The following is a 14,339-nucleotide window of genomic DNA, read 5'->3' as shown; positions in this document are numbered from 1 at the left end:
ACAAGAAGACAGACATCTTATGATACAATATTTACATGTTCTTTTCAAAGGCTGGTGGCCCAGTCTTCACCATGGATTGAGGTCAGTGTCCACAAGCATCACTTCCATCATGTCATTGTTGAAGCTCCCCATGTAGGTTTTAGAGGAAGTTATCACCCAAACAGCTTTCGTCATTCCTTTAGTTTGATACAGATTGAGAAGTGGGGCTTGTCAGAAGTGTAGCAGGACAGTGAACACAAAAAAAAAGGTGCTATCTTAAGTACCTGTGCAAATATTTTTCCTTTAGCCACAGCACCTGCCTAGCAGCAAACTGGCAAACAACTCTCCTTCTGATTCAGTCAATTGCTTATCGAGCCAGAAAAATCTTAGTCATCAGGTTCTTCCTCAGAAAGCAGAAGATCTTTATCTGACAACTGGTCTGTGTTACTGGTACTAGTTGCATCCTCCTCATCTTCAGAGCTCCCATCACAGGATGTATGAAACAGCTTCATTAGTTCTCTGAACCTGTGGGATACCTGAAGAACAAGGGAAATCCAAGATGACCAGTCATGTAAAAGGTGGTACGAAATGGAAATTGCATTATTGCAAAGCTTGGGGTGTTTGTCCTTTTATGTTAAAATCACATTTTACGTAAGATTCAATCATAAAGGGAAGGAGAAATGGAAGAGCCCCAAGTTGTTCTGTTTTCTTTGGAAGAGCAGTTAGATTGTACTGACTTGCAGGTAAAGGCAGCAATGCAGGGAAGGTTAAGAGACAAAACCGGAGAGATTACTTGTATTTAAGTAGAAGGCTGGAAGACCAAGTAGCAGTCACTGCAAGAATTCTGGTACCAAATATGAGGCTAGAATATTGATGGTAATGTAAAAAGGACCACGGCAGTCACAATTTTTGGCTCTACCAGAACAGATATGGGTCTGTTTTGGATTTTTAATTTGCTATTGGGATGACTCTTCTCTGATGCAGATCAAATTAAAGTTAAGTCTGTGAGACTAAGATGACAGCAAACCTCTACCTTTCCTTCCTTTCTGTCCCCCTTCCCCATTCGCTGTAGCAGACGCAAGCTTTTCCACACCAACCCCTCACCTCACTAGCAGTCTTGTTGCCCAGTTTCTGCGAGATGGCATGGAAGGTTTCCAGGTGGGCTCCTCTCTCCTGACAGGTGGTAAGGATGACTCTGTCAGCCTCCCTGCAGAACAGTACACAGTAACACAGTACACAACGCAGCCAAAACCAAGCGCTGACATACTTCAACCACCACAAGCCCGAGGCCTGTTCCCAGGTAAGGGTGACAGTCACGGAGCAAGTCCAGCAGCCTTGTTACTTTATTACTACCACCACCACTCACAAGATGTATCTCTAAGCAGAGCTGCATTTAGCCTATTTTTAAGCCTTTTGAAAGCAAAAAAAAAAAAAAAGTTCTTTCCCAGTCTGAAGTACTACAATAACTACACTGCCACAAGCAGACAGCATTTCACATAGGACCAAGATGGCAGCTATGATTGACTGTGGTTAGAGGAAACAAAGCAGGACTATTCAAAGGCAGGAGGCAAAAGACATTAGGAAATGGGAATACAAAAAGAAAATAAAGGATACTCTGTAATACGAAAGCTGGAGCCAAATACTGAATGCAGGAAGGCTGTAAGATGGTGTTCAGGCAGATATACCTGGTCCAGAGGACAACCTTCTCTCCCGTCGAGCTGACTTTGCTGTTCTTAGCACACACAGTTGCTTCTGTGACTCGCTGCTGTTGCTGCTCCTCTTCCTTTTGCCCCAGGGAGGTAGTAACCACTCCACATTCTAGCTGCTCAGAATGCTGATGCACCTGGAAGCAGTTGTTTGCATTTGACTTTAATTTGCTCTCGGGAAAATTTCCAGTGCAGCCTGTATCATCTGCTTCCAAAATGCGATTATCGGGGGACTGTGAGCTGCAGCTCTTACCCAGTGTTGGTTTTCTACCTGGTGTTATCCACCCCTGCTTTACTTCCGGTTTTCCTTCCAGAGGCAAAGGCGATCCCTCAAATTCCTTCACACCTAATTTTGAAGCATGACCAAAGACAGCGAGCTTATCTGATGCATCAGAATGAAGCCCTTCAGTCTGACATGAACTCTTTCCAGAAGAGGAACTAGGTCCTGTTAAACCTTTTACTGTAGTAGAACGAGAAGAGAGCAGCAGATCTCTGCTTAGCCCAAGGGAAGCATCTGCATTTCCTTGATGTTGCTGGTTTAGTCCCTCACTCTCATTTCCCACAGTGCAAGGGCAGTCTTTGGTTTCTTGAGGTAGTTTTAGAGTAGCTTTTTGTAGATGCGTCCATCTGAGGCCAGTGATAGAAGAGTCACTGTCCTTTGCAGTATTCACAACAGCACTGACACCAGCTTCTTTATCAGGCAGTGCAGCTTTTTCAGAAGATGCGTGTCTGCCAGAGACAACCTTTCCTTCCAGGTGAGATCCTGATAAGAAACCCAAACAAGTTTAGACTAGCTGTACGAAAAACTTCTGGAGGCTTTATTAATTTACTTATCAAGAGATTTACTTTTAAAAGATTTTTTTTTTTTAATTATTCTAGAGCATAATGCTGTAAATGAGAACACAGTTTGGGAGCAGCTTTATAATTCTATCTGCAGTTTACGCATCCTGTGCTTCAAAGAAAGCACTCTGCAGTCAATTTTCTTCACCATTGTAGGTTACTACAACCAACTGCTGTATAAAGGTTGTTTATCCTGCAATAATCACGCTTCCCCTTGTCTGTACCAGACTGAAGGAGAAACACATAACATGAAGGAGATCATTTAAAGAAATATTACAGAGATGCGTGATTTTTGAATTACTATGTTAAAACAAAAACTGGAAAGAAAACAGGTAATACTGGGCATTGGATTAGTATGCTAGCAAGAGAAGCTTAAATGGACTAATCGTTCTGAGAAGCGGAGAATATTTCTCTAGTCAGGAAAGTTTTTTTTCTAAGGAATGCTCTGGATATATGCATGTTTAGAGCATCCAGAGTGGATGAACACAAGGGGAAAAAAAAAGTAAAGAGATTATTAGATGTTCTCATTATCTCAATAAGTTTGCATTAGAAAGTTCTATACCTATTTTCATTTGTGTGAACCAGCTCAGAGATGAATGATATACCTGTCTCTATACAACTTTCACACACCTGAGGCCAGGGAGTCCACTTTCCTAGAAATGGCTTTTGTTCTGCTCTGGACATCCTCTCCCTCATCTCTGTTCTCCAGGCTTTCTTCTGCAAGTTCCTTAGCGATTCCAGAATCCTTCCCTTCAGGTTGAGGACTTGATTCTTGTTGAACAAGGCTTGCAGTCAGCTCTTGGGAGTCTTTACTTTTATAAAATTTGTTTTCACACACCTGCAAATCAATACATAGGCATATAACTACAGATGTGGTATATCAATCCGAACCTAACACCTCGGCCTTTGCTTCCAAAGTATTCCTTGACCTTAACAAAGGCTTCAGTCTGGCAATATGTTTGCACTTAGAAAGCTGAATCTTTTCTGTTCTTACGAACAAGCACAGTTCTTTTCACATAGTGGCCACACAAGCATCTTCCACTAAGAAAGCTTATTCTTAACTCAAAAGAATACCAAAATTAACACTACTGAGCACAGCAAGGAGGGGCAGTAGAAAGTGAGCAGGAGATAGACAGGGCAACGCCAGGTCACACAGTCAGAGCTCCGAAGGATGGAGAAGCTACTGGTTATCTTTTGATTTACTTTCTTCCTCAACACATTATTTTGGAGACATGAGGCCCAAGGCTGGACACATCATCACAACAGGGGGACACTCTCAGCAGGGCTCTACTTTCCACTCACCACTCCAATGACTTGGCCTATCAACTAACCTTACTACTACAATGGCTGCAGGTCCTCCTTTTGCTTTTCTTTAGCTTGAGATCGCTACTCCCTTCATGGCAGGAACATGAACATTCCTTCATCCCATCTACCCACTCGACCTCCTGGAAACAGACATACTCCAGCTGACAAACGTGCATGGTACACAAGATGACAGTCAGGGGAAGGTTAACCCCAGAGTGAGCCAGGAAGGGCTGAGTAGCACTCCTGTGCACACTCAGAAAACTAAAGTAATTACGCTGCTAGCACACAAAGCACAATGGAAACATTTCAATCCCCCTTCTTCAAATCTTTTTAAGCTGTTGTCATGTCTCTCTAAGACACATTTATCCTCATGGGCATGCATTTGCTCACAGTCCAAATAAGTAGTCTAGTGAGATAGCCCAGGCCCACCTTGTCATTGTTCTGGCTTCCGATCTCTTTCCGCTTCTTATTTTTTGAGGCTGCATGCATCTTGGGTGGTTCATCCTCCTCTTCTACATCTGGCAAAGACACCTCTTCAAACCCATCAAACTACAAGAAAAGAAACACACAAAACCTACTCTATCATGATAGCTCTTCAGCAGACCAAATTTAATTTTCCCCATGAATTTCTGAGCTCAGTTCCAGGCCATCACAAGTTCAATTACGTTAGAAGAGACACAAATACCATAAAAAAATTTGTAAAGTTTGCTTCAGTCCACCAACAGCTATCCCACCCTGCTGCTTCCCTCACTCAGGAAATTTGCAAACATGTCCAGTATCTCTGCTTTTATCTTTTCTGGTCTTGAGGGAAAGATTGCTCCACCTCATATTCCTTCTCTTCTGTCCAGTTGATCTCCTCAAAATCTCCCATGCGGCTGGCTGAGGGCCGTAAGTGATCAAAGAAAATGGAGAACTCATCCTGCAAGTGGTCATGTCCTTTCAACAGTTGCCACACTTGGGTCTTCAGCTGAGAGAGAGAAATCCAGAGAAAAATGAGTATTTCATTCCATGTCGTCACATTCTTCTCAGAAGGATTTCTCAAAGCAAGTAGAACATGAAGGCTTATTAGACCTTCAACATGGAAGTTTATGCTTGCACTGGTACTACTTCAGGAATATTCTGAGATCATTCCACATGCAGCTATCAAATAGCGTGGAAATAGCCCTCCAAAATTCTAGGCAGACTTTCTAGGAGGCATTAAGCTAAAATTTCACCTGCAAAGTGATAAAAGCAAGGTGGAGGTAGGAGAGAGGAGACTCACACAGGCCAGTTAATTATAAAGCCTCTTGAAGAGGCAGCTTCAATTTTCTACCATACCCCACAGAGGGAGATCACACTTGCTAAACTCTTGTGGTCTCAAAGAGCAGCACACGGCAACAGGGAAGCAGGCTAGCTGACTGCATTCTCAGGGTTTTTGAGCAAAAGGAGATACCTGGATGTCTGATTACCTCTGCAATCTCCTGGGGGAGGCAGTCTGCACAACTCTGCAGAACTTTGATGATCTTCTGATGGTGGGCAGGATTTTCAGCAAAACAAATCTCCAGCTGCCGGAGAAACTTCCGGCTTTTTTCAAATGCTTGCTGCTCTTCAAACTGACCAAAAGAAAAAGATTCACCCCTCAAGTTCAAAAATATATTTCCAAGCATCTCTAGTTGGCTTAAGCAAGCTATAAAATGCCTGTCTTGCTATTTGTTTTCCATTTGTATTGACACCCATTGCAAAACTGGGAAGACATGAAGGAAGAGAAACAAGACTTTGTATAATCAATACTTACTGCCCTATAAAGTTTTGCTTCAACCATATGCACGTAAGATAGGAAAATCCAGAAAGAATGTCACAGGTGAAAGCCTCTACCTTGCAAAGTGGAAGGCTGATTTGTGAGACGAGAGAACCATTCCACTTGCTGTATCTGCACATTGTCTCTGCAGTCAGGTTCTGCAAAGTAACTGGGAAAGGCTGATTCTCCACAGTGATACTTAGTATGAGCCTTAAAACAAACACTAGATTTTTCAATTCTGATTAATGAAACAGCAAGGTAAGAAAATAATTTACCAACTGTCTACCTTTCTTGCCCTAGGAAGAATTCCTTATTCTTTCACTCCCACAAGCATTCACATGGTCCGCTTGAAATTTGGTCTCCTGCTTTCATTCTACCTACCAGTCCACACTCCAAAGCTTGTTCTGGTAAAAGAAAGGCAGCAAAATCTGTGAGCAACTGTGGCCAGTCATGCAACAGTTTCTGTAAAGTCGAATACAGATCCACAGCTGTTCGCTTGTCCGTGCTAATCTCAAACTCATAGATAACGCGAAGAAAGTCTTCATACTTTCCAGGAACGTGCTGCAAGGCTTCACGCACCTGGAAAGAGCAACAGACCTTTGCAGGACTATGGAACATCCAGGAAGAAAACAGGTTCATTTAGTAATCTTTAATCTCTTGTTACTCAGAATTTACAGTTTTGTTGAGCCAACCAAGTCTCTTCCTTAAAGATAAATTTGAACTACTCAAGAGAGAAGGGAAGCAAATTCCAAGATTATGAAATTCTGACGTTAAGAGATGCCTGGTGGTGTGGATTGACTGCAGCCAGCAGCTAAGCACGCCCGCAGCCACTCACTCCCTCCCCACCTCCCCCAGGCAGGACAGAGGAGGGAAGAGGAAGAGCAAAAGCAAGAAAACTCAAGGTTGAGATAAAGACAGTTTTATAAGTAAAGGACCACCATATGGGGTGCTAAGAAGAAAGGTAACTCCATCCCAACCAGATCCACTACACAATTAGAACTGGCAGTTACGTGGCTCAGGCCTGAACTGTATTAGAGGACTCAGTGTCCGATGTTCATGTTTCTGGGTTACACATTGGTCTGGCTTACCCTGGTTAGATAGGCTTGTGCAAATGCCAGATCTTTCTGTTCCCGCAGGGGATCTCTCTCCAGGATGTCTTCATCATACAAGAGGAGCAGCTTAGATGTATCTTTGCTAGCACGAGCCCGGCCCCTCTTATTTCTGGCTCTGTGGGAACTCTTGCTCTTCCCAGGGGCTTTCATGTTTTCTCCTGCAAAGAAGCACAAAACAAGTTGTACAGTTTCATACACTCCCTGGGCTGGCAGACAAATTACTCTTCTAGATCAATATTGCAATACAAAAGTAGGTTTTCAGAGTTCGTGATGAGTTAAGTGGTTTTGCTCTCCTGTAAGTGTATGAGCAATATACTTTTCATTAGTCAGGCTAGCTAACAAATTTTAAATTGTCTGGGTTTTTTTTTTCTGGCATCTCATGGAAAGAGTCTGTGGAGTCTCTCAGCAACAAACCCTGTTACTCAGCTAGCAATCTACTAAGAACTTATAGATACATCTACTGCATATCAGGAGCAAAAAAAGTCGTAGTGGGTGAACAGGGATATGACATGAACATCAGAGCTTGCTGTAACACTTGCAAATTATTCTTTTAGCTTAGTATTTACATTAATAGAGTTAACATCATAAATAACTGGTGTCACACAATAGGGAATGAAATAGCGTACATACTAAGAGTTGCTACATTGAGATTTTTGTGTCTTTAGATTAGGAATCTGTTGGTCTAATGGGCTGAGGTCCACCTCCTTGAAGTTCACAGTTCAAATTCATCTACCTCTTGCCATATTCTGCCAAGGTATTACTTAGTTTCATTTATTTTTCCCCAACGTGACCTTATAACACAAAGTTCAGTTTAGCAAAGATTTGACTATTTAATATTGTTCTTATGTAGAAATCAAGTACTAGCTGACACAAACCACAAACCTTACGTCCACAACTTTGAAGCATAAATGCATTACAATGGACTAAAGACACTAAATTCACGTGCACAAAGGCTTCTATGGCAAGAAGTGTTTTTACAGAATTGTGACTGTGCTGCAAAATTTAATTTCCAGATGGAAAGCATCACTAAGCTCAGATATGCTAAGTGAAATTAAACCCAGATTCAGTTTCCCCATAGTTTTGCTTTTAATGCAGGAGCAGCTCTATTTCCCCATGTCCTCTGTCAAAAGAAACCGAGAGAACTTACCTGCTGGCATTCTGTGGGCTTCCACCTGCGGGGCCGTCTTTGTCAATGTGAAGGCAGATTTAGGTTCCTCTGATATATCTCCACATATTTCATCATCTTTCTGTAAACTTTCTATTCCTTCCCCTTCCTCCTCCTCCTCTTCCTCAGGCTCAGAGTTCTCTTCCTGGGAATTCTCTTCTTCAGAATCTCCTTCTTGACTTAAACGTCTCTCTGTTGCAAGCCAAGTAAGTTTTTCCATTGTCTCCTTAGAAAGCAAAAAAAACACACACCACCCTCACAGTGTTTTCTTTTAGTGTTTGCTTTAGTGTCATTCAGCAACTAGCTCACTCCATCATAATTCTAACATCTGATTTCACACATCAACATCTGACCAACTAGATGATTCTACTGAAGGGACAGAATTCAACAACCAGAACTGCCTGTTTTTATACCACACACAAAATTAAATTTCAGAATCTGCCACTTATAAAAGCCTTAAGTTAGACGGGATTCCTTAATGATCATCTTAGTTCTTAAAGGCTTGCTGGAATTGTCACCTGGAAAACAATTTTCACTTAAAGTACTTCTTATTAAAGAACAGCCTCAGCTGAGAAAGTCCTTACAACTCAGCAGAATTTAAATCTGCATATTTGCAAGATATTCCTTTAGCTCAGACTCAAAAATCTTCTCAGAAAAATGTGGCATCTAATTTCTCTCTAAAACAGCACAATACCACGCTATTATTATAGTTAGCCCAGCTTTCCAATTGGATTCAAATTGTGATTTGCCCCAACTCCACTAGGGTGTTCCAGGACACCAATATTTGTCATTAAGTTTTGTTTGCTTTTACCTGAAGTTCTGGCACTGAAAGAATAGATTCTTCTGAAGCTGATGACATTTCTTCATCCTCATCTTGTGTAAAATCATCAAAGTCATCTTCTTCCTCTTCTTCTTGTCCTTCTCGCTCTCCTCCAGCTTCAGGGCCAGCTGGTGTCCCAACAGACTGGCCATCTATGCTGGACGAATCCTCTGGTCTTCCTAGTGGACTACTAAATTCTGCCTCAACATCTGCTGTGTACGAAAGATTCTTTGGAGACTCACTGTTTACTTGTGGTCCAGCAACAACACCTGCATCCATCTGCTGTTCACCACAGGGAGATGACTGCAAAGCCTGTCGCTCTTCTTCTCCCTTCTCGTCACACAAAGTATGCTCCTTTTTAATTTCTTTCAGGTCATTTGAATATGAACATGCAGCCTCCATGTTCAGCTCCTGGCCAAGATCCAGCATGAATTGCTCCTTCACTTCACCACATAAGAGATCCCTCTTCTGTACTGGATTTACTTCCTTGGTAGCATCATTTGAATCTTCAGGCTCAGTTTTCACCATTTCATCTGGATCTTCTAAATGAGGCAAAAGGTCCACAGACAATGGCTCTGAAGTGTTCTTGTCTCCTTCTACCACTGTCCAGCTACAGCAGTCACTCTTATTTACCTTTTCCTGACTGCCATTATTTGAAGCAGCAGGATTTGTACTACACTCCTTCTTGGGGGATAGAGCAGAGCATGAAACGTACAACTCTGGGGGTTCAACCTTGGGCTCCACTGTGGGATAGGTATTTTTGTTGTTTCCAGCAGGGCAGGGAGGAACCAGATTCAGCTGTTCTTCATTTTCACCAACAGATGATGCAGAAAGACCAACAGGGTTAGGAGAGACTATCAATGAAGGGATTGAAGAAGTTACTAGAGGCTGATTTAAGGGACATGAGAAAGTGGATGGATTTACCAACAAGGTTGTAACTGGAATAGCCTGAGTGCCTCTACCAACTGTTGTATTTATGGGCTGAATCATATTGCAACCGTTGCCTATATTAACCACTTTCACTGTGGTAGCAGGTACAGTAAGGATGACAGGAGGTGGCTGAATCAAAGGTGAAGTCTTTATCAGGGGGGCAGATTTTGTCCCTTTTTTCTTTTGGTATCCCTTACGAACACAAGGCTTGCGTATTTTTGCTCCGGCCAAAGCTGGCAACATCAGTTTTGGCTGAAAAGTCACTGGATTTGAGGACACTAGAGCTGGTGGTACAGCAGCCGAGAAAGCTTGTCTGGAGTCTGAATGCAAAGTGGAGAGCACATTCTGAAATTCCAAGCCATCCCCACTTCCTACCACTGCTGGAACACTCAAAGGCTGCACACCCGGCACAGTCTGCATAACTGTAGCTGGCTGAATTAGCCGAGGAATCTGAACCATAACTTTGCTGGGAGGAGCTTCTGACTGGGACAACTTCACAGTTTTCTGGATGTTAATAGTGTTGGAACTGGGCTGCAGACAAGGACTCGGTCGAATGAGGACAGGCTTCAGAGCAGAAGACCTCTGCCTCCTCCATGCTCTCCTAGAGAATCGATTGGCAAGGGGTTTTAAGGTCAGTACTAGCCCCTTTGGCATGAGTAGAGGGTATTTTCTGTCATATTCTGTATCTGAAGTTTCCTTTCCTGTCCCCAAAAGGACAGATTCTGCATCAGGTGAACCTGGCATCTCCCTGGCATCTTCTGCTAATTGCTTCAATTCCCCCTGAATGGAGGGCAAGCTTGCCTAAAGGGAACAAGAGTTTATTAGTCCAGTCCACAGGCTGTTCCTCTATTACCACCTGCAAACAGCAACACAGGCGACAGACAGCAACTTGCTTCTAAAACTAAAGCGTCTTTTATTTACTTGATACTACTGTATATTACTTTATGTTTACTGTATATTACTTTATATTCACGAGTTTTACTCCAAAGCCTTCAAAAGAATCTGAGATCCTGAAAGAAACAACAGAACTGAATTGCTTTATAAAGGTTCCTTTAGTAAATCATAATTTTGTGGGAAGGAGCTTCACTGTAGCAATGAAATACAGGCAATTAAGACAACTAGTTTTCTTCTTTCATCTTAGAAGGTGAGTTTTTAAGGGGGAAGAACACACCCTCTTTCATGGCTGTTATACAGTGGGAAAGATGGCAACACTGCTAACCGTAAGGCAAGGGTCAGACTATTAACAAACCCAAATAACAAAAACAACACATCAAATCACAGCCATTAGAAATACACCCATGTAGCAAAACAAGGATGTGACAACAAACACTATGTCTATGGTAACTTCAATCATGTACTGCAGTTGGGCAGAGAAGCACCAAGAGTAGAGTATAATACTTCGGGTTGCTAAGTACTGTTCTTGCCACATTTACTAGCTAGACTCAGGAGAACGTGGGTCCCCATGCAATACAATCAGACTACCTTTTGACTTCAGAGCTGTATGCTAACCAGACAACTCACTCTGGGCCTAGGCTGTATAGAAAAAGAAAGAAAAAAAAAAAACCCACAAAGAAAAACCCAAAAGAAATCAATGAAACAGCAACAAAAACCCCTATGCTGGACAAAGAATAGCAGAAACTACCTTTAGCCAAAATGGCAAACGATGCTCTTCTCTCTCCACAGGTGGCTTCCACTCATTAGGCTGGATTTCCTCACAGCACTTGAACAGTGCGGGCAACTGTTTTGTCTTTTTATAGTACTATGTGGAGACAGGAGAGAATGCAAGACAAGATGACTGTGGTGTTCAAATAACTGCTGGGATGTAGGATAACAACTGTGCCCTGTAAAAGTCTTCATGTGAAATAAGCAATTCTCACCACTACTACTTTAATAAGGTACTACCCACAGAAACATTAAAACAGAATAATAAAGGCTGAACTAGAGCTCACTGCCATCTTGGTTTCTCTCGAAAGAAAGCATGAAGTTGTAGCAGATACACAGGCATACTTGCTTTAAGTGTTTCTGGTTCTTAATTCTCTCTTCAGCAGTGGCCCTTCACTTATGGGACAGGAGATTTGGCCAGCTGGACCCTCAGCCTGACTGGAGACAGCATTTTTGTTTAAGCTTCACTACTCAAAGTTTGTTTGTACAAATTTGTCAGGATTACTGAAGCCACAGTTGTATTAGGACTGTCTGCAAGTGCTGGGCTCTAAAGAGTCAAAATTGTAACACAAGTACTTGCGAAGTACAGAGGATAAGGTCTTTTTAAAGAAATCCTCATTGCTAATGAAAGGATGACATTTTCTTTTAAGAAAGTGTCAGCACATATACAAAAAGGTCCTTGGATCAAACAGCACGTCTCTTATTGTGTAACAAACATCAGACAGACAAACCTGAAACACACCAAACCACAATCTGAATGCATCACTTACTCTGATGATATTATCAGGAGCTCGATTCATATTGAGATTCTTGATTCGTACTGTAAGCTGGTGGGCAGTTTTTGTTGGCAAGAGATACTTGCTGATCAAAGGCTTTGGAAACTCTGTCCCTTCAAAATGTTTCAAACCTAAAGCTAATAAACTAGAGGAGGAAGAAAGAGGGGAGAGGAAAAAAAAAAAAAAGATAAAGTCTTTTAGACAGTATGGCAGACTGCTATTTGGATGTGCTGTTGCACAATAAACAGACATCCCAAAAGTGTGTGCCCTAGAAATTCTCCTTAACAAAGAAGTCTCATTTTTATGCTTTTTATTCAAAACTTCTAAGCACCTACTTGTCCTCTGCCTTGGTGAAGATAATCTTGTCCCGGGGAGGATTTGCTTTCAAGGAACATATTGGCAGTAACTCTGGATACATAAAGACTCTCTTTGTTGCCAAAATCCATGCCACTTGCTTTGGCAAACATGGAAATTCATTGGCTGTGAAAAGAATTAACAGATAAGGACAGACATATACACGGACAAATAATGTTTTTTGCAAGTGACTTCTTGAAAACACTGTGTCATTTACTCCCTTCCCTGCAAAAAGAGAGACTTTTTCCCCGGTTATTAGAATTTGCATATTTCCTAGTTTTTTCCCTGAAGTTTACAGCAGCAAAAGGTAAAATTACTTTCCCTTTCCATCCTTTCTTTTGCTCTATAATGAGAAAGCACTTGTAAAAAGCTGTTGATTTCAAGTGAGTTCACTCTCTAGGTAGCAGAAAAATCACAAACCAAATATTTGAAACCAACAGTTTGGAGGTTTTTGTTTGTTTTTTTTTTTTTTAACTAAAATACTCCTATGAAGTGAGTATCTCCTTGATGTGTGTTAATCAACACATTTGGAACAGTTATTTCCACTTTCATAGTTTCTTGAACTTCTGCACCTCAAAACATCATCTACAGAACAATAAACGGCAGAATTATGTCAAACAAAAGTCAACAGCTCGTATATCATGCTTTACTGTGTTGTCAGTTTAAGAAGAAAAAAAGGCAGTCAATTAAGTGGATGGTTTTATCTAAAAATACCTCGCAACATTAAAAAAATAAAGCAGTCTGAACCATACCTCATCTGGAGGGTGCATAGCATGAAATGACTCCCCCTGTAAATGATTTCCAACCTCTTGTCCCTTCAAATACATACCACTCTTCTTCACAGCTTTGCGAGGGCTCCAGTCAACTTGGACTTGGGCATGAAAATCTTCAATGAGCTGCAGTGCTCCCTTCAAGTTACACGGCTGGAACATTGTTTGAAACTTAGGATTGAATGACTGACGAAAGAGTGTAGAGCTTCGAGCAAAGTTACTAAGCTCGCTCTGCAAAGTCAACCACAGAAAAAGGTAAAAGAACATGCCTTCAGATGGACGGTAAAGAACAAGTACATGTAATGCAATAATGCAAAAAATAAAAGCTGGTGAAGCGACAAGCAAAAAAAGTAGGAGTATTACAGGTCTTATTTTTGAGCGTTACAAATCTAGGAACAATCAGAGGAACTTTTTTTTAAATTCCCCCACTTTCTAGGACCCTTCAAGGTCACAGAATGTTCACTGATCACAGAAGCTGCATTTCTTGAACTTTGTTTTCACTATTTCCAAGAAAACAATAAAAATAATACTAAGACATGCCAATTCAAAGCACTGTTATTAGTCAGCACAATGTGAATTATCTCTCCAAGTACCAAGCATGTTCATAGTAAGCTAACACCGCAATTCCCTTATTGAGTGGTATTCTCTCTCAATTTAACGGCATCAATTAAATAAATTAAGCTCTCTAAATATCTCCAGTGACCAGCAATCATTAAAAATTCCTGTAGCTCTGATTTTAGATGTGTCCTTACCAAAAACATCCTGGTAGTACTGGCCTCTGAACTTAAAGCAGGGCTGGAACTTGCGAGAAGATGGATTTGAGTCAGAAGCTGAACATGCTTGAAGAATAAAAGCAGACAAATTTTTTTTCAGTGTATCAGAAATCCAAGAAACTGGAAAGCATAAGTGTAGAAGCACAAGATGTACCTCCTGAGCACCCCAAAATCACTTAAAAAAACCCAAACAACAAAAAACCCCAACAAAACACTGAGGGGAAACTTTAATATCCACTGGCAGGAAGCTTATTACACAGATTTTGAACACATCATCTGTTTCAGTCTCAGGGCAGTTTCCCAGCTTTTGTGCCAAAGTCTCATACCATAATGATCAATGCAGAACAGACCTTTTTTCCTAATTAAATAT

General features: G+C 41.4%; 1 protein-coding gene across 1 annotated transcript in view; it reads right to left on the bottom strand.

Annotated features, from left to right (window-relative positions):
- Positions 1 to 365: 365 nt before the first annotated feature.
- Positions 366 to 14,339, bottom strand: part of LOC309414380 (GON-4-like protein) — a gene marked incomplete at both ends in the record, with an annotated part of 28,141 nt that continues 14,167 nt past the window's right edge. The window contains 17 exons of the mRNA XM_082011690.1: positions 366 to 515; positions 1,084 to 1,186; positions 1,665 to 2,448; positions 3,156 to 3,363; positions 3,857 to 3,970; positions 4,260 to 4,379; positions 4,654 to 4,797; positions 5,279 to 5,422; positions 5,989 to 6,186; positions 6,696 to 6,877; positions 7,867 to 8,110; positions 8,696 to 10,435; positions 11,277 to 11,393; positions 12,067 to 12,217; positions 12,408 to 12,552; positions 13,256 to 13,427; positions 13,949 to 14,035. Of these exons, the coding sequence (XP_081867816.1) occupies positions 366 to 515; positions 1,084 to 1,186; positions 1,665 to 2,448; positions 3,156 to 3,363; positions 3,857 to 3,970; positions 4,260 to 4,379; positions 4,654 to 4,797; positions 5,279 to 5,422; positions 5,989 to 6,186; positions 6,696 to 6,877; positions 7,867 to 8,110; positions 8,696 to 10,435; positions 11,277 to 11,393; positions 12,067 to 12,217; positions 12,408 to 12,552; positions 13,256 to 13,427; positions 13,949 to 14,035 (4,803 nt within the window). The remainder of the gene's footprint in view (positions 516 to 1,083; positions 1,187 to 1,664; positions 2,449 to 3,155; positions 3,364 to 3,856; positions 3,971 to 4,259; positions 4,380 to 4,653; positions 4,798 to 5,278; positions 5,423 to 5,988; positions 6,187 to 6,695; positions 6,878 to 7,866; positions 8,111 to 8,695; positions 10,436 to 11,276; positions 11,394 to 12,066; positions 12,218 to 12,407; positions 12,553 to 13,255; positions 13,428 to 13,948; positions 14,036 to 14,339) is intronic.

This window comes from Phaethon aethereus (assembly GCF_964289735.1).
Source record: "Phaethon aethereus genome assembly, chromosome: 28".
NCBI classification, from domain to species: Eukaryota; Metazoa; Chordata; class Aves; order Phaethontiformes; family Phaethontidae; genus Phaethon; species Phaethon aethereus.
Note: the sequence above shows the minus strand (reverse complement) of the source record. Positions and strands in the feature narration are given on the sequence as shown.